Below are 19,400 nucleotides of genomic sequence, written 5' to 3'. Positions count from 1 at the left end.
TGTATATGTACTGCATGACATTTTATGCTCACTACCACTAAGTTTGTAAAGATGTTTTTTTATCATACCAGAATTTCAGTGATGCAATATCTTGGATAATTGTAATTAAGATGGGTGATAATTAGGTGGATATGATTGAACAAGGTAATATGCTGTATGTACCTCAAATCAAATTGTATTTGTCACATGCTTTGTAAACAGTGAAATGCTTACTTACGGGCCCTTCCTAACAATGGCAAATAAATCTGAGTAATGATAACTTGGCTATATACACGGGGTACCAGTACTGAGTCGATTTGCAGGGGTACGAGGTAGATATGTACATACAGGTAGGGGGAAAGTGACTAGGCAACAGGATAGATAATAAGCATTAGCAGCAGTGTATGTAATGAGTCAAGAGTTAGTGCAGCTGTAGAACTGAAGGCCCATGCCAAATCTTTTCAGCCTCTTGAGGGGAATGAGGCGCTGTCGTGCTTTCACAACCGGTGTTGGTGTGTGTGGACCATGTTCATTCTTTAGTGATGTGGACACCAAAGAACGTGAAGCTCTCGACCCGCTCCACTACAGCCCCGTCGATGTGGATGGGGGCGTGCTCAGCCCTCTGTTTCCTGTAGTCCACAATCAGATTCTTTGTCTTTCTGACATTGGAGAGGTTTTTGTGCTGGCACCATACCACCAGGTCACTGACCTCTTTATAGGCAGTCTCATCATCGTCATGTCATCAGCAAAACCCACTGCCAGTTTTTCTATGGACATCTAATCTTACATGCATTTTAATTACATTTATGGAGATCAATTTCATTTCTTACTTGCTAGTATAGTTTTGATACTAAGACTGGATTTCAACAGTTATTGATTTTACAGTATTGTATATTATCACAAATTCCTCATTCATATTTCATCTAATTCAGGTAGAGTGCTGAGAACACTTTCATATTATTTAGCTACAGCAGTGTTGTCCAGAATGATTGGAATGCAAGTTGAATGGAAAATGTTATTTGAATAAACTGACCATGAATGAATCATTTCCTCTGAAAACATGGTTATATTTCTTCCCTACTATGAAAAAAACCCCTACAAATTATGAAAACAAACACTTTGAAAAATGAAGATATCAGAGAAAGACTTCAGCAGGAAGTCATTGAGAAATGTTTGGTGTGATTGTTGCATTCATAAAGGACCCATTACAGGCAGACCATTCCCTCAGTCAATTGTCATGCGATTTCAATTTAGCAGAAATGTATTGGTGAATCAACATTACTTTGTATGGCACAAACATGTAAACCGGTGAATTATTTGGAACAAGATCACCAGAGGAAATACCCAAATTATGTTAATGATAGTATTTAATCAGAGAAACTGGACAGTGAGTCAAGAGCATTTCACAAACGTCAGGAATGAATGGCTTAGTTTACACGGGCAGCCTAATTCTGATATTCTGCCAATAATGGGTCTTTTGACCAATCAGAGCAGATCTCATCAGAATTGGGCTACCTGTGTAAACTCGGCCAAATTTACATCGATTTAACTAGCTCTCAATAACCCAAGGGGGGTATAACCAGCTTACAGTCGGCCACCATTTTGGCTTCTCAGCCAATGGTACGGACCACAGCTGCCTCCATGTGAACTACAATTCAGATGCTCTGTTTAAACGCAAATACGCCTTTTTGGAAACCTTTGGAACTTAACTTTCATACAAGCAAGAAAGAATCTTTCAAATACAAAAAGGTACACTTACTTTGCGCAGTTTAGCAAAGTTGCAGCCGGCTACGAACATGCCACTCCAGATTTCGAGTGTTCCACAAAATACAGCCGGGTGCAACTTTCCTGATTTGCGTACGTTAAGTGTTTTGTATTTGAAAAATAATTTATCGCTTATATGAAAGTAAGGTTGCAAATGTTTCCAAAAGTATTGTGTGCAGGGCATAGTTGAATTTGCACAGAGCATTTGGGTAGCGCCAGAGATTTCCCCTAAGGCGGCAGACAGCTTTGTGAATGTTTAACATTACCGTCTTTTGAACGGGCTAGTGTTTAACAAGCTCATTCAAGTTCAGAGAAAAGCCTCATACAAACCTTGTCATTATTATCAAACTTGGAAACTAAATTCTGGTGGCACTCACACATACACTACATTACCAAAAGTAGGTGGACACCTGATCGTCGAACATCTTGTTCCAAAATCATGGTAATTAATATGGAGTTGGTCCCCCCTTTGCTGCTATAACAGCCTACACTCTTCTGGGAAGGCTTTCCATTATATGTTGGAACATTGAATGGAAGCAAGTCCCCACAAGAGCATTAGTGAGGTCGGGCACTGATGTTGGGCGATTAGGTCTGGCTCACAGTCAGTGTTCCAATTCATCCCAAAGGTATTTGATGGGGTTGAGGTCAGGGCTCTGTGCAGGCCAGTCAAGTTCTTCCACACTGATCTCAACAAACCATTTCTCTATGGACCTCGCTTTGTGCACAGGGGCATTGTCATGATGAAACAGGAAATGGCCTATCCCAAACTGTTGCCACAAAGTTGGAAGCACAGAATCGTCTAGAATGTCATTGTATGCTGTAGCATTAAGATTTCTCTTCTCTGGAACTAAGGGACCTGGCCCAAACCATTATTCCTCATCCACCAAACTTAGCAGTTGGCACTATGCATTTTGGGCAGGTAGCATTTTCCTGGCATCTGCGAAACCCAGATTAGTCCATCTGATTTCGAAGCGTGATTCATCACTCCAGAGAACGCGTTTCCACTGCTCCAGAATCCAATGGCGGCGAGCTTTACACCACTCCAGCCGATGCTTGGCATTGCGCATGATCTTAGGCTTGTGTGCAGCTGCTCAGCCATGAAAACTCCTTTCATTAAGCTCCCGACAAACAGTTATTGTGCTGACGTTGCTTTCAGAGGCAGTTTGGAACTCGGTAGTGAGTGTTGCAACCTAGGAGACAATTTTTACACGCTTCAGCACTCGGCGGTCCCTTTCAGTGAGCTTGTGTGGCCTACCACTTCACGGCTGAGCCATTGTTGCTCCTAGACTTTCCCACTTCACAATAACAGCACTTACAGTTGACCTAGGCAGCTCTAACAGGGCAAAAATTTGACAAACTGGCTTGTTGGAAAGGTGGCATCCTATGATGGTGCCACATTGAAAGTCACTGAGCTCTTCAGTAAGGCCATTCTACTGCAAATGTTAGCTATGGAGATTGCATGGCTGTGTGCTCGATTTTATACACCTGTCAGCAATGGGTGTGGCTGAAATTGCCGAATCGACAAATTTGAAGGGGTGTCCACATACTTTTGTATATATATAGTGTACCATCCATTCATTAGGCAATAATGTTCCATGCTTACAATAGCTTTTATACAGTGGTTGGGAAGTATCAGTAATACATACCGAATTTATAACGCATACAACAGGTGATCATAGACAAATTATTTGTATATTATGTATATGTCTTAAAACATATTTCAACTGGAAACTGCACACAATGAAGACATTCAAAAAGCTACACGACCATGTTGTCCAGGTTAGTTCATCAGCTCAAGAGGTGCTTCTTTCCAAGGAACTGTACTTTCCTGTCAAATGCCGTCGACCGGATTGGAGCATTGGTTTCATAGAAAGGATTCATTGCAAACTGGAAAAGAGCACAGAATAATGAACAAGAATAAATCATCAGAATATGAATTATACATGAACATCCTGTATTTAGCAAGGATAACTCACCTTAATGTATAAATCGTACACGTCATTGAAGAAGTTTTTGATTCCATCTTCTTGTCGTACATCATGAAGCATGATGAATCTCATATGTGATGGAGATGGTTAAGGGAAAAATGGAACACACACAATAATTATTTTGTCTGGGCCCTTTGTAACAATGACGATTTGTTGAATTCAACACCGTAGACATAATATTTATGTTTTGTTGCAATGTTTGCAGAGGGCTATATAGGTCTCTGTGGATTTGTGGTTGGTGTCCGCCCTGAAATTTGTAGGTTGTGGGTTCAATCCCCAGTCAAGTCTTGATTTTATTAGGATCCCCATTAGCCGATGCCAATGGTGACAGCTAGTCTTACTGGGGTACGACACATAACAAAAAATACATTACAGACAAAATACTTTATATACATTTAAAAACATTAACATGTGTGTGCATCTATCAGTTACATATACAAAAAGTATGTCACATGGGGGAGAGGCGTTGTGACGTGAGGTGTTGCTTTATTTTTTTAAACCAGGTTTGCTGTTCACTTTCTCTATATGAGATGGAAGGGAGTTCCATGCAATAATGGCTCTCTATAATACTATATGTCTGCTTGAAATTGTTCTGGACCTGGGGACTATGAAAAGACACCTGGTGCCATGTCTGATGGGGTAAGTGTGTGTGTCAGTGCTGTGTGTAAGTTGACTATGCAAACTATTTGGAATTTCCAACACATTAATATTTCTTATAAAAACAAGAAACGATGCAGTCAGTTTTTCCTCAACTCTTAGCCAAGAGGAACTGGCATGCATACTATTGATATTCACCCTCAGATTACAATGAAGAGCAAAACATGCCACTCTGTTCTGGGCCAGCTGCAGCTTAACTAGGTCTTTCTTTGCAGCACTTGACCATATGACTGAACAATAATCAAGATAAGATTAAACTAGAGCATACAGGACCTGCTTTGCGGAGTGTGGTGTCAAAAAAGCAGAGCATCTCTTTATCACATTCAGACCTCTCCCCATCTTTACAACCATCGAATCAATATGTTTTGACCATGATAGTTTACAATCTAAGGTAACACCAAGTAATTAAGTCTCCTCAACTTGCTCAACAGCCACACCATTCATTACCAGATCCCAAAGACAAAAACACAGGACCCAATGGTTCTCTGCCTGGCACTCAATATTGGGAGTATGTCCCTGTGACTAGCATCCTAAGTAGAGTTGAATTGTAGCTGTTGAATCAAGCTGCAGAAACAGGAGATATGCTCCTGCACTATGGACTGTTCTGGCTCAGACAAGGCTACTTGAAGTCAGAAGTTTACATACACCTCAGCCAAATACATTTGAACTCAGTTTTTCACAATTCCTGACATTTAATCCTAGTAAAAAGTCCCTGTCTTAGGTCAGTTAGGATCACCACTTTATTATAAGAATGTGAAATGTCAAAATAATAGTACAGAAAATTATTTATTTCAGCTTTTATTTCTTTCATCACATTCCCAATGGGTCAGAAGTTTACATACACTCAATTAGTATTTGGTAGCATTGCCTTTAAATTGCTTAACTTGGGTCAAACTTTTTGGGTAGCCTTCCACAAGCTTACCACAATAAGTTGGTTGAATTTTGGCCCATTCCTCCTGACAGATCTGGTGAAACTGAGTCAGGTTTGTAGGCCTCCTTGCTCGCACACGCTTTTTCAGTTCTGCCCACACATTTTCTAGAGGATTGAGGTCAGGGCTTTGTGATGGTCACTCCAATACCTTGACTTTGTTGTCATTAAGCCATTTTGCCACAACTTTGGAAGTATGCTTGGGGTCATTGTCCATTTGGAAGACCCATTTGCAACCAAGCTTTAACTTCCTGACTGATGTCTTGAGATGTTGCTTCAATACATCCACACAATTTTCATCCCTCATGATGCCATCTATTTTGTGAAGTGCACCAGTCCCTCCTGCAGCAAAGCACCGCCACAACATGATGCTGCCACCCCCGTGCTTCACGGTTGGGATGGTGTTCTTCGGCTTACAAGCCTCCTCCTTTTTCCTCCAAACATAACAATGGTCATTATGGCCAAACAGTTCTATATTTGTTTAATCAGGCCAGAGGACATTTCTCCAAAAAGTACAATCTTTGTCCCCATGTGCAGTTGCAAACTGTAGTCTGGCTTTTTTATGACGGTTTTGGAGCAGTGGCTTCTTCATTGCTGAGCTGCCTTTCAGGTTATGTCGATATAGGACTCATTTTACTGTGGATATAGATACTTTTGTACCTGTTTCCTCCACCATCTTCACAAGGTCCTTTGCTGTTGTTCTGGGAATGATTTGCACTTTTCGCACCAAAGTATGTTCATCTCTAGGAGACAGAACGCTTCTCCTTCCTGAGCGGTATGATGGCTGCGTGGTCCCATGGTGTTTATACTAGCGTACTATTGTTTGTACAGATGAACCCCATGGAATTGTGATACAGTGAATTATAAGTGAGATAAACTGTCTGTAAACAAATGTTGGAAAAATGACTTGTGTCATGAACAAAGTAGATGTCCTAACCAACTTGCCAAAACTATAGTTTTGTTAACAAGAAATTTGTGGAGTGGTTGAAAAGGAGTTTTAATGACTCCAACCTAAGTGTATGTAAACTTCTGACTTCAACTGTACCTGTAGGTATTGGGTAAAAGCTAGAAAAGGATATGTCCTGCAGTGACAAAGGCAGAGACGAACCACTCGTTGAACTTGTCCACAGTTTTCAGGTACATGTTGTTAGACAGCCACATGTTTTCATCCACCAAGTCGAGGGCTGCATGCGCAATGAACTGGTTCAGATGCCGGTGGTCATCCTGTTTACATATAAGAGACAGAATGGTAATTGAGTGGGCATTACAGCATCCTCTTCTATCTACTGGATGTAGACCAATATCTCAATACATAGGCTAGCTGCCTCTTTAGACAGTTATCAGGAACACACATATACACGTGTATGTATGTATGCATGTATGCATGTATGTATGTATGTATGTATGTATGTATGTATGTATTTTACATACATACATACATACATACATACATACATACATACATACATACATACATACATACATACATACATACATACATACATACATACATACTATATTGAGTATATCATAACGATACATTCCTTTGACTCAGCTTTACCAGCAGGCAAGAATTCCATTTCAAAGACAGGATTATCATGATGCCCAACCATGACAAAATAGAAACTCCCAGACATGTTTCTTTCCAGCAATCTGCAATTTTCTGTGTGAACAGAAATATATACACATTATTGGATAGTAGTAATATGGACACTGGACTTAAATCCTTAACTAGCTAGCTAAATTAGCTTGTAGCTAACGTTAATGTAGCTAGCGTGCTGCAAATACGTGATTATCGTCAAGCTAAACACATTGAAGCAAACTACAAAAGTCTTAATTTTCATAAATATCCCATAGGTATGTGCATTTACCTCTAAAGCAATGGTTTTAATTTGATAAATCAAATGTGTATTTACCCGTTAAAAACGAGCCTCTCCTTTCCGTAATAACGTCGCTGTTTGATAACGACATGAAAAGTTGAATATAAAATACATTTGCAATGAAAAGTGATTTAGTAGCTTTGTATATCTTATATTACATTTGATGTATACATATGTAGTAATATATCTGTTAGTTGACTAATGTATTTGTTTTTATTTCTGATTTCAAAGACATAATTGACGCATCATCACTGTGCGACCGGAACTAAAACGATAACGTTGAATTCAAAGCTGTGGGCACTTGGAGTGGACGCCGTTGGTTACTAAGCAAGCCATTTAAACCAGAATACGTTGGAATATGTGCCATAAACACTAGCTATATACATGTTAGTCGCGTTACAGAGAATTTGGTACTTGTCTCCACAGCTAGCAAGTATTCTTTGATTGATCCTCTGTTCCCCAATTTAAGTCAACATGTCTGTTGCCAAGGAGGAGGCTTTATCCCCAGATGAGCTGAGGAAGAGGCTTTACCAAACCTTTAAGAATCGAGGAGTGCTTGACACACTTAAAGTAAGTATTTACATTAGTATTTAGTATTTTACTACCAAAGACCATTGTTTCCCCCTTTGTCAAACGTTATTTCCTTGTTCCAGACGCAGCTTCGTAATCAGTTGATCCATGAATTGAAGCACCCCATCTTGAGTGGAGAAACTGTTCCCAGGCCAGTCCCTATGAAGTCAGACTCTGTCCTGGTCACCGCTTCTAACAGTCTGGTGGTAGATCATCTGAGGAACTCTGGGTATGAGTACACCCTGTCTGTGTTCTACCCTGAATGTGGCATGTGCAAAGATAAGGTGAGCACTTGCACTTATGCTTTGGAGCAGTAACAGTACTAGGGCTGGGAATTTCCAGGGACATCAACGATACAATATTATTACGATACTTAGGTGCTGATACGATATGTATTGCAATTCTAACAATTCTTTATGTATTGTGAGTCAATACTGTGATTTTATTGCGATTCGATGTTCCAAACATACTGCTCACTATATGTCTGCTGCAGAGGGACAAGAGAGAGCCATGAAAAAAAGGTTTTGATCAGTCATGGAAATAAAAGTGCTGAAAACAAATTGGCTTCCTATTTAAAAAGAATAACAAGCTATGACATTTTGGTGCAGGTACAGCCAACTAGCGCAAATATAATATTGCGATATTGTCAAAATGATAAGATCCTGATATGTAACTATAGACCCCCCCATCACTACACACTACCTTATGTTTGGTCCTGTACAATGCATTCTATTATGTTGAAGCTCTGAATGACCCCACTCCAGTAATGTGTGGTCAGCTCTGCTTGTGCTGAACTCTCAGCTTCTTCCTTTACGTTATACTCTTTGTTGACTATGCTCTCATCTACACCCTGCCAGATTTTCACTTCAACTGACCTTCTTCAACTTATGAAAATCAGCCCGCGGTCACCACTTTACAAATCTCTGGTAATCACATCATCTTGGTAAAATTATACAAAATGATATAATTTGTACCTAATGATGTGATTGATGGTTATTTGTATATTTTTCAACAGGCATCAAGCACACAGAAAGAGAATAACGGTATGTTGCGTGATGTTTACTTTCATATGCCAAGCCCCCCCTTGTCAGCTCAAGCATCCTGGCATGTCCCTTATTGATGTTTCTTCCAGGTTTCCTGATGAGTCTCTTGATAGAATTAACAGACCATCATCTGCATGGAGAACAACGTGATGCTGATACTCAGACCACCACTACGCCAGCTTATAGAGAATCTCTTGGTAAGCATGAAGCACTCTCAAATTGACCCAGTATTATAGTAAAATACTGCTAATAAAAAATAATGGTTATTTTGTGTGTGCAGTTGACAAGATGAAAATGATCGATGAGGAGTATGAAGCTCTCCGCTACAAAGGAGACAAGTGGGTGTCCTATGAATCTAAGCTTGCTGCATATCGAAAAGAAGTTGAAGCACAGGTTCAAGCAGAAATGAATGCAAAGGTATGACTCCATTTCTCAACGCCTCTTTATGCATTCTGATGTTCTAGTGTTGGAAATGTTTGTATTGAGAAACATGGTGCTGTTTGCTTCTTCAGCTGCAACATTATAAAGATGTGGAAATATCCAAAGTGAAGATGGAGGAAAAAGACAAATCTCGCAAAGAGATTTTGCAGCTTAGGCAGGACATGGAGAGGACTTATGAGATGAAGTCAGGGGCATTGATCAATAGGGAGAAGAATGCCATCGATCGATTACAGAAACAACAAGAGGTAGTTGATTCTCAGTTCTCCAATCATCGAGTCTGTGGCCAATTCATGTTTTACTTGGGTCGTTCTATTTTCTTAAACTTTTTGCAATCGGGTGTTGTGAGGTTATGTGATGTTATGAATTACTTTGTATTTCATTTGGGTTTTTCAGATTGAGGAAAAAGACGTCTATATGCAAAGACAAGCTGTGTTGAAAGAAATAGAAACCGTGCGGAATAGAGAAGCTGAGCTGAGGTTAAGGATGGAGGCTTTTGAAAAGTAAGATGAAGTCATATTGCCATACTCATGCTGAATCATTGTCATACTGGGATTATCAGGGTTGGTTTAGCATGTTACTCACAGAATGCTTATTCACCACAGGACTTGCAAAATACAGGAAGACAAGACCAAGACCATGGAGGAGCTGCTGAGAAGAAGAGAGCTTGCAGTCAAGACGATGGAGGACACCTATGACCAAAAGCTGAAGAATGAGCTTTCAAGGTGTTATGATGGCATTTTGCTAAATGTAGCCTACTTGGACTGTTCTGTACTTTTTTAAGATGATAGTTACTTGCTCTATCTGTTTGATTTCCCTTCACCTGCCAGCACAGAGGCCATCATTCCATTACGTCTCTTCTCTCTGCATCCAGAAGGTGGCACTCTTGTGTAGAGCAAAAATATGTATACTCTGACATTCACTTTCATATCCTCTATGCATATTTTCTTCATGTATTGTGTGCTTGGATCCAGTTCATCGGGGACAATTAGTTCACCTTCTGATTCAGTTGATAAAAGGGATTGCAGGAATGATAGCATACAGTGTATTGTACTGCCTTGAAAATTGGGCTAAGTAGCTTTGAATGCTAATAAGTTTGACTCTCACCACATCTATCACCTCTTAAACCCCAAACCACATAGTACTTATTTTTAGATCGTAAATATGACTAGTATAGCCAGCTGTCAGTTAGTATTAGTGTAACATGCAGGAGTACTGGTCACAGAGGCTGTATAACAAGCAGTCCAGATGCATGGCTTCTTGAATAGAGCATCTACCCAGTGCCAGTATCATAATGTGCTATCATGTCATGGTTTTGGGATAGTTACAGTCTAAGTATAAGAAGTTTGATGTAAGCTAAGCAGTGCATCACTTCAGGATACGATTATGTTACCATTACGCTATATTTAAGCAATAAGGCGAGAGGAGGTGTGGTATATGGCCAATATACCACGGCTAAGGGCTGTTCTTGGGCACGATGCATTGCGGAGTGCCTGGACACAGCCCTTAGCCTTGGTATATTGGCCATATATCACAACCCCCTGAGGTGCCTTATTCCTATTATAAGCTGGTTACCAACATAATTAGAGCAGTAAAAATACATGTTTTGTTATACCCGTGGTATACGGTCTGTTATAAACTGGGTGGTTCGAGCCCTGAACGCTGATTGGCTGACAACCGTGGTATATCAGACTGTATACCACGGGTATGATGAAACATTTATTTTTACTGCTCTAATTACGTTGGTAACCAGTTTATAATAGCAATAAGGCACCTCGGGGGTTTGTGGTATATGGCCAATATATCACGGCTAATGGCTGTTTCAAGGCACTCTGCGTTGCGTCGTGCATGAAAACTGCCCTTAGCCGTGGTATTTTGGCCATATACCACACCTCCTCGGGCCTTAATGCTTAAATATACCATGGCTATCAGCCAATCAGGATTCAGGACTCGAACCACACAGTTTATTACATTGCTGTCTTATATTACTAACATGTAGGCCTATGACATTTATGTTACTGTCAGTCATTATTCCATGCTGTTTATGTCAATGCTTACCTTGTATAAATCATTTTAGTGATTATTTGAAATTTCTCTCTGGCTATCAGATATCAGCTTGAGTTGAATGAAGACTACACCAAAAGGACTGAAAAACTCACAGAGAATGAAAAAAGAAACAAAGGTCTGTATTTTTCCTGTAGGCCGTCGTTATTAACAATATATTAACTCTTGTGCTTTGTATCATTTTATACAAATGTCTTCTCACACATTAATTTTCTCTCAGTGGAGACTATTCGTATGCAGAAGGAGTCGGCTGCAATCGATGCCAAGCTAGAGGAACACAGCAGAGCTTGTGCTGAGTTGAGACGATTGCAGGTAAACTTGGCAACCAATAACACTGTAATGCAGAGACTGCCCCTGTTTTGTAGGATTGTCCTTAGACAGATTGTCATCAGATGGTATACAGTTTTAAGCTGAGTAAGTTAATGTGTACAACTGAGACATACAGTAGCTTGTGAAAGTATTCACCCCCCTTGGCATTTTTCCTATTTTGTTGCCTTACAACCTGGAATTAAAATGGATTTTTGGGGGGTTTGTATAATTTGATTTACACAACATACCTACCACTTGAAGATGCAAAATACTTTTTGTGAAACAAACAAGAAATAAGACAAAAAAAATGGAAAACTTGAGCGTGCATAACTATTCACCCCCCCCCCCCAAAGTCAATACTTTGTAGAGCCACCTTTTGCAGCAATTACAGCTGCAAGTCTCTTGGGGTATGTCTCTATAAGCTTGACACATCTAGTCACTGGGATTTTTGCCCATTCTTCAAGGCAAAACTACTCTAGCTCCTTCAAGTTGGATGGGTTCCGCTGGTGTACAGCAATCTTTAAGTCATACCACAGATTCTCAATTGGATTGAGGTCTGGGCTTTGACTACGCCATTCCAAGACATTTAAATGTTTCCCCTTAAACCACTCGAGTGTTGCTTTATCAGTATGCGTAGGGTCATTGTCCTGCTGGAAGGTGAACCTCTGTCCCAGTTTCACATCTCTGGGAGACTGAAACAGGTTTCCCTCAAGAATTTCCCTGTATTTGGCGGCATCCATCCTTCCTTCAATTCTGACCAGTTTCCCAGTCCCTGCCGATGGAAAAACATCCCCACGGCATAATGAAGCTGCCACCACCATGCTTCACTGTGGGGATGATATTCTCGGGGTGATGGAGGTGTTGGGTTTGCGCCAGACATAGCGTTTTCCTTGCCAAAAAGCTCAATTTTAGTCTCATCTGACCAGAGTAACTTCCATATGTTTGGGGAGTCTCCCACATGCCTTTTGACGAACACCAAACGTGTTTGCTTGTTTTTTTCTTTTAAGCAGTGGCTTTTTTCTGGACACTCTTCCGTAAAGCCCAGTTCTGTGGAGTGTACGGCTTAAACAAGTTATTTCTTTCCATTTCACTTCACCAATTTGGACTATTTTGTGTATGTCTATTACATGAAATCCAAATAGAAATCCATTTAAATTACAGGTTGTAATGCGATAAAATAGGAAAAACTCCAAGGGGGATGAGTACTTTTGCATGGCACTGTACCATGAGATACACAGACATAACATTTTCACATACTGATTCGGCCCTTACTGTGCGCATGCTACTCTCTGTAATTTAGATGGAGCTGGACACGTCCCAGTCTCAGTACTCTCTGCTAACGCAGCAGAATGAGCTGCTGAGAGAGAGGCTGGAGACCATGAATGACTACCCCACCCTGAGGCGAGAGAGGGTGGAGCAGCAGGCCCAGCTCAGGCTGCTGAAGAAACAGCTGGAGGAAGCTCAGGAGGAGAACCAGCGCCTACGGGCAGGTGAGGAATGGTGGCCTTACCATATGAGATATGCTACTGCTTTCTTTCAGTTTTGCATTGGTGGGCTTAGTCTGGGCATGTGGGGAACCAGTGAAATTTCCCTTCACTTTTTGCTTCCATTTTAGCCTCTAGCATCTATCTCTCTTTGACTAGTCCTTTTCTCTAAGGGGGAAATGTTTGTTTTTTCACTGTCGTTAGTTCAGAGGTTACCTAGTTTAGAGATGCTCTAAACGGAATGTTTTGAGAAGTATACAAATAATACATGAAATTCTTTTCCAACCCAGTATGTCATTTTTGAGGCATTCAAAGGCTTTTTGGTTTGACTGTGTGGAGTCTGTATAGACTCTAGTGGGAAGTATTCAGTCTACTCTTCACAGCTGGTCTTGGCACTGTGGCCGAGTCTTTTTGGATGTGCTCTAGATGACTGTCAATGCGGGACCCTCTCTGCAGTGTTTGTGGCTTTACAGACGGCTTTGTGAAGTGAAAGCAGGGGGGATGTGGGGGTGGAGGGTTCAGGCGACTGCGGAGGAGGAGGGACATAGGGCTCTTTACAGAGGGCAGAGGGCCAATGCTTCATCCCTCTCTGAGGGACACAATGCTCTTCCTGTCAGAGGAGAAGGGTGGATGGGGGACCAATGGGCTGCTCTCTTCCTCACTAACAGTAGGCTTCATTAACCACCGAGTTAGGCTAGTACTATGTGCTCGATAATGTCAACCTCCCAGCACCATCTCAGCCAAACCAATATACTGTAGCCAGCTGAGGAGATTAACTGGAGCGTATCACATGTCAGGTGAAAATCAGAAGTTAACGTTTTTGCCACAAAACCTCTCTTGACATTTCTGGGGCATTGTCACAATGATTTTAAGAAAAGTACCCAACCTAAGCCCATTACAACTTGTCCTTAATTGAAAGTTAAAGATTGGTAATTGGATATACTGTACAATGAGTGCTCTAATGTGTAAGCGGTTTGCCGGGATGTTGTGACTCTCCTAGCTGATTGTCTCCCCATAGATCTGGGCAGGCCGTCGGTGGAGCAGCTGGCGCTGCAGACGGAGCTGAGGAGGCTGGAGAGTGCCAGGAGGCTGTCAGAGGAGGAGTTTGACAGCCACAGACAGGTGCTGCAGGCCCAGCTCCACAATGAGGTCAGTGACACAATGCTTCTCTGATAGTGTGGGAAACAATGTGGAGAGACTTCTTCTCTTTAACGCACATCTGGCCTGACGTTTAGTTCTTTGTGCCTATGGTTAGGCCTTACGTCTGAGTTCCGGTCCAATTGGGAGCCTGCATGTCATCTTGCACCTGTTGCAGGGTCTTCTTCTCTGTCTGTATTAACCCCTTGTTGACTGTGCCTGTGTGTACCAGGTGGAGCGCTGTGCCCAGTTGAAGGCCCAGCTCATAGATTGTGAGGAGAGGACTCAGTGGATGACCACCCATGCAGAGGACATCAAGATGCAGCTCCGACAAACACAACTAGGTACACTGAGTGTGCATGGTCCCCTGTGGCTTATTTTATTTTTTTAGACATGGCTAGTCACCCTGAATCATGTGTGCATATTGTAGTTCCTTTATCTAGCTCTGCTTCACATCTCTGTATTTTGCATGAAGCCTAGCTTGTGTAGCTTAGCTTGTATAGTAGTCTGCATCTCAATGGTGGCCTTTCCTGACTCTCTTCATTCCTGTTCCTTCACCTGCTCTGATCTTCAAAAGTTGAACAGGTGAAAGCAAGTCCTACAGTAGGCTTTCGATACACTCCTTTCGCTTAATCTCTGTTCTCAGATCAGTGCTGATGAAGGAATGAAGGCAAGGAGAGGAATCCACTTCATGATATTGACATGCACCCTTAGACTTCTCTGAGATCAGTCTACAAATCACTTTCTCCATCTTATCTCCTTATAGTGGTTGGTATTTTGTGGTGGTCCCGTGTGGCTCAGTTGGTAGAGCATGGTGTTTGCAACGCCAGGGTTGTGGGTTCGATTCCCACGGGGGACCAGTACGGAGAAAAAATTTATGAAATGTATGCATTGTCTGCTAAATGACTAAAATGTAAATGTAAAATGTATTTTGTCTTTGCCCTCATCTTCTCCTCTTTCTCTCCCCATTTCTTTTCCCCCTTCGATCTCTTGGTTCCGTGTGTTCTGTGTGATTGCGGTGGGCAGCTCTAGAGAACGAGGTCCTGCGTAACCCTAAGCCCTCCCTAGTGGACCGCTCAGTGCTGGAGCTCAGTCCTGATAAACTAGTGCCCCCTGATATCTATGTGGACAGAGGTGTCCTGAGAGCCTGGGTGGCGGGTTATGATGACGTGTGTGAAGCAGGCGTGATGCCCTCTCGAGGGCGCAGCAGCTCCCCAGACTCTGACACTGAGCTGGTGGCCGGGGCCAAGGCCAGGATCAGAGAGCTGGAGAAGGAGGCGGAGACACTGGAGGAAGCTTACAGAAACTACCAGCAGAGGGCGGTGCACGCCACTGTGTCTCACATGCTGCCCCCGCGATGCCTCTCACCCCAACGAGCACCGGTATCACCCCGCCCTCACTCAACTCAGAGGCAACATATCTCTCACCAACGCCCTCGCTCTCCCCAAAGACAACAAGTCCCCCCCCATCCTTGCCCCCACTCACCCCAGCATCCACAGGTCTCCCACAGACCTCTCTCCCCTCAACGACAACCCCCTCCCCAGCGTGCCAGAGACCCCACCTCTCCCCAACCCAGAGTGACCTTCGCTGAAGACCAGTCCCAGGATCAGTACCCTGGTCCAGGGAGCGGAAGGGACTTCCAGTCTCTGGACTTCAGTGAGGCCCGGTTTTCAGGAGACAGATGCCCCCAGGAAGGCAGCTCCTCTCCCCCCAGACGCCTGTCTTCCACACCCCTCTCCCTCTCCAGGAGGCAGCTTCACACAGAGCCTGTGGAAGGTAGGAGCGTGCAATCTGTTTTAGTGGGTTCTTTCACTTCAAATGGATTTAATGTCCCAAGCGCTTTACTGCTAAGACTGTAAATGTGTTTTGGAAATAATTTACTGTCATTGCTCGAAACAATGCTTGTCTTGGTGTATAGTTAGTATTTTATATCCCATTCATAACTTGTGAGTCATTGAGTCAGTCCATACCATTGTATTCTGAGTTTTAGTCGACATCTTGTCATCTCCATATTTCCCCCCTTTGAGCCCTACCACTACAAACATTTTGAAACCCCATGTGACAGTGCTGAAGCTGTGTCTTCTGTCGTTTGCGGCATTTGGAACTAACAGTTGCTCCCCCTCTCATTCTCAGAGGCTGAGGTATCGTCTGTGGCGTTTCCTGTGCTGTCTCCTGAGAGGCAGCTCTCCCCCCTCCCCCTGCCCCGCGGAGAGGTGGCGTGCTCAGGGGACTTTACCTCCGATCTCTCCCCACCTCGCAGCCCTCAGCTCAGGAGCACTGCACGAGGCCAATGCAGGTAGCACCGGGGTTCACCACATGGTCGGCATTATAACAACATATTACGATCGATTCAGTTCAGTTGTACAGTTGTTTGTTCGTCTGCAGTCCACCACAGGTACAGCAAATCATCTTCTCCAGTTCCGAGTCAGAGTCTTCCCCTCAGCCTGGGAAGATAACCATTGAAGATCTCACGGAGCCTTTGCCAGGTACTCTTAATCCCAGATCAGTTTTGTTATGTTGTGTTGGTGTCCGTCTTGTTTTATAGTCCTGGGATACTGTGATGGGGGGGTGTGTTCTGTACTGTTTTAATATGTACTTGAAATTGGACCAAAATGTCTCTTCCGTCTCTCTTTCTTCAACACGGCGTTTAGTTTCCATGATGATTTCCACTACTGACGACTCTAGTGTACTTCAACTCACATTATGTCGACTATGTGCTGCTCCGTGCATTTTATTCTACATCGTCGCCCTTATTAACTAGTGGGATTTACTTCATAACCAGTCAGCCTTTCCAGTCTACCATGAATAATACAAAGCACTAGAACACCAAGCTGGATTGTGATTGATGTGTCTGTTTCCAGTCGTATTATTACATTCCACTATATAATCTCTATTGACCCTAACCATCGAACTGCGGTATGGTTAAAATGTCATCTTAATCCGTGGTCGGCAGTTTGCCATGCTGTAGTCGGTCTATTAATAACTGCTGTGGCTTGGAGATATCTGAGATGGCAGAAGCCTTCTCTATAGGACGCCAGGCAGAGATGACACAGCCCCCTCTGCTCCCAGGATGCTTTGCTTCCTAAACATACAGCACCTGTGCGTTTCCCCACTGTAGTGCTGTAATACTGGAATCATACCTTGGGAGGGGCCAGGGGGGGAGCAAACACCTTCAGCACTGCAGGAATGGTGTTGGGATATTGGTTTGTGTTGTTGACCAGTGGCATTGAAATATTCACCTATTTCGTTATCAGTGATGCATCCAAGGTTTTCTGCATCTGATATAGCCGATTGACTGATCCATATTAGATTTGGGAGTGTTTGCAAATCCAGGCATGTTTTCACCTATGATTCTCAGTGCTGAATCAGTACCAGCTAACAGAGGGTACGGGCCATACAGTATGCCATATGTCTGCCCATACCAAATGCCCCTCCTAACCCCATGTGTCGCATTTAGTCCCATACTTTTACTGGGGAATCCCATTTAGAATGACTGCTAGACATCTAGTAATACATATCAGTTTAAGGTGGCCTTCATCAGGAATTACTCTTTCCAGATATTTACACAGGTCATCTATAAATCACTGTAACGACAACACCTACTGTTAAATCAGTTATGGCTGCGTTTTAATGTGTGACTGGCCTCCAGAGTGGCCTCTCACTGGCCTGGCACAATGGTAAGGATGAAGGGCAGCTGATTATGTATTCTGTGTTGGTCCTCCTGGCCTGAGCATAAAGGGCCTCATTGTGACTTTCTTTCTCTCTATGCCCCCCCCCCCCCCCCCCCCCCAAGAGCCCAGCCACATTCCAGAGCTGCTCCTGGACACGGCGGGCACTGAGGAGGAGGCCCTTGACGGGCCCCTGACTGTCCCCCCGTCTCGGGCCCCTTGGGACCTCACAGAGGCTCAGCTGCAGGGGGGTGAGTAAGGGAGCACATCCCCTCTCCCTAGAAGAGCACACCCAACTTTTAGACTAACTGATCCGTCACCCCACCCACAATGCAATGGCCATACTCTGCCCATGTTTTATCCAACCTGATGTTTGATAGCTTACCACTATACTGCAATACGGGAGTCCCGTTTTTAAAACCACTGTGCAGGAAACACCGATTCCACTCATTCTTTTAACTCAAGTGAATCCACTTTGATTTGTAGAAGTTCAACAAACGCTGGATGAACCTGCCAGACAGGAGGAAGAAGAGGAGCTGAGGTGGGAGCGAGAGAGGAGAGAGAGAGAAGAAAAACGGCAGCGGGAAAAGGAGGAAGCCCAGGAGAGGGAGCTGAGAGAACTGGAGAGATTGGAAAAAGAAAGGGTGGGGATTAAGTACTAGGCTGTTGCATTGACACATTGACCTCCTTCTATAATGACCTTAACATTGATGGATTGACCTATCCGTTTCTTAGCTATTGGAAGAAGTGCAGCAGTATGGAGAGGAGGTGGGGGGAGATGAAGAGAAGGAGGAGAGAGGAGGGCAGGAAGAACTGAAGGAGGCAGAAGAGTCTGAGGAGGAGAAAGCCCCATCCTCGGACAAAGATCCACTCCAGAAGTACCTGAAGATGATCATGGAGCAAAGACGGAGTCCGCATGTACAGGTGCAACACACACTCGCACACTTTTCTGTCCTCTGAAGTGTGAAGACCCATTTTTCTTGTGGAACGGAAGCAGCAGGCGAGTGTTTCCAGCGGAGTGTTTGAATTTGTGTTGTTTTTTTAGAGCCCTGCTGGGAGAGAGGAGCCAGAACACAGGAGCCCCGAGGCCAAGAGTTTGTCTGATGAGAAAGATGATAGGTAAGTCTAAACATTTCACAGTGCTTGTGAGAGAGGAGAAGAGCGGGGCAGATTTTAGATATGGCAGAGACACTGCCAATGAGGTTTCCTAGACCAATTTATCAAGAACATGTGTTTTTCAATCCTATCCATAGACTACTGTTAATAAACCATGATTCTATTCCTCTTTAGCGTTGCTTTCTCACATGAAGATGCAGATGAGTTCTGGTGAGGTGGCACAGAGTGTGAGTGTGAAAGGTACAATACTACTGTACGTTTTACTTTGTTGTTTTTAGATGTTTAAGTTGTATAAATGTCAGTCTTGGGTCATTAACACGAATAAACCTTTGATTTATAAATCACACAGTGCCTCAAAGTGACTTATCGACACTT

At 43.1% G+C, this 19,400-nt stretch overlaps 2 protein-coding genes across 3 annotated transcripts; one reads left to right on the top strand and one right to left on the bottom strand.

Moving 5' to 3' along the window:
- Window positions 1–3,334: 3,334 nt before the first annotated feature.
- On the bottom strand, window positions 3,335–7,341 carry LOC115155955 (trafficking protein particle complex subunit 2). Its single transcript, XM_029703078.1, has 5 exons — window positions 7,233–7,341; window positions 6,861–6,979; window positions 6,396–6,540; window positions 3,720–3,805; window positions 3,335–3,630 (listed from the first exon to the last, which is right to left on the bottom strand). Exons 1-5 carry the CDS (start codon window positions 7,285–7,287, stop codon window positions 3,532–3,534), a joined length of 504 nt encoding a protein of 167 aa, XP_029558938.1. The 5' UTR covers window positions 7,288–7,341; the 3' UTR covers window positions 3,335–3,531.
- Window positions 7,342–7,446: 105 nt separating this feature from the next.
- Window positions 7,447–19,371, top strand: ofd1 (OFD1 centriole and centriolar satellite protein). Of its 2 annotated transcripts, XM_029703073.1 has the most exons (22): window positions 7,447–7,766; window positions 7,850–8,050; window positions 8,624–8,692; window positions 8,782–8,809; window positions 8,899–9,006; window positions 9,090–9,226; window positions 9,322–9,495; window positions 9,644–9,750; window positions 9,853–9,972; window positions 11,356–11,429; window positions 11,532–11,623; window positions 12,921–13,110; window positions 14,123–14,253; window positions 14,474–14,585; window positions 15,268–16,017; window positions 16,375–16,537; window positions 16,627–16,727; window positions 18,035–18,160; window positions 18,396–18,553; window positions 18,645–18,833; window positions 18,955–19,028; window positions 19,200–19,371. In XM_029703073.1, the coding sequence occupies exons 1-22, from the start codon at window positions 7,671–7,673 to the stop codon at window positions 19,237–19,239; spliced, it is 3,240 nt and encodes a 1,079-aa protein (XP_029558933.1). In that variant the 5' UTR covers window positions 7,447–7,670; the 3' UTR covers window positions 19,240–19,371. The 2 variants fall into 2 exon arrangements, with proteins under 2 accessions (XP_029558933.1, XP_029558934.1); XM_029703074.1 differs by lacking the exon at window positions 7,447–7,766 and having other exon boundaries at window positions 7,955–7,995.
- The last annotated feature ends 29 nt before the right edge of the window (window positions 19,372–19,400 follow it).

The sequence above is a fragment of the Salmo trutta genome, chromosome 20 (genome assembly GCF_901001165.1).
Source record: "Salmo trutta chromosome 20, fSalTru1.1, whole genome shotgun sequence".
NCBI lineage: Eukaryota > Metazoa > Chordata > Actinopteri > Salmoniformes > Salmonidae > Salmo > Salmo trutta.
The sequence above is the reverse complement of the archived record's forward strand: the minus strand, read 5'-3'. Positions and strand labels throughout refer to the sequence as shown.

What these genes read in the sequence shown, in the direction of transcription:
- LOC115155955 (XM_029703078.1), bottom strand. Translation starts at nt 7,287, where the DNA reads ATGTCGTTATCAAACAGCGACGTTATTACGGAAAGGAGAGGCTCGTTT. An exon ending in CTGGTAAAGCTGAGTCAAAG is followed by an intron (nt 6,541 to 6,860) that starts GAATGTATCGTT and finishes ATATGTAAACAG; the next exon opens with GATGACCACCGGCATCTGAA. An exon ending in TGTACGATTTATACATTAAG is followed by an intron (nt 3,631 to 3,719) that starts GTGAGTTATCCT and finishes GCTCTTTTCCAG; the next exon opens with TTTGCAATGAATCCTTTCTA.
- ofd1 (XM_029703073.1), top strand. Translation starts at nt 7,671, where the DNA reads ATGTCTGTTGCCAAGGAGGAGGCTTTATCCCCAGATGAGCTGAGGAAG. An exon ending in GAATGAAAAAAGAAACAAAG is followed by an intron (nt 11,430 to 11,531) that starts GTCTGTATTTTT and finishes ATTTTCTCTCAG; the next exon opens with TGGAGACTATTCGTATGCAG. An exon ending in CTGAGTTGAGACGATTGCAG is followed by an intron (nt 11,624 to 12,920) that starts GTAAACTTGGCA and finishes TCTGTAATTTAG; the next exon opens with ATGGAGCTGGACACGTCCCA.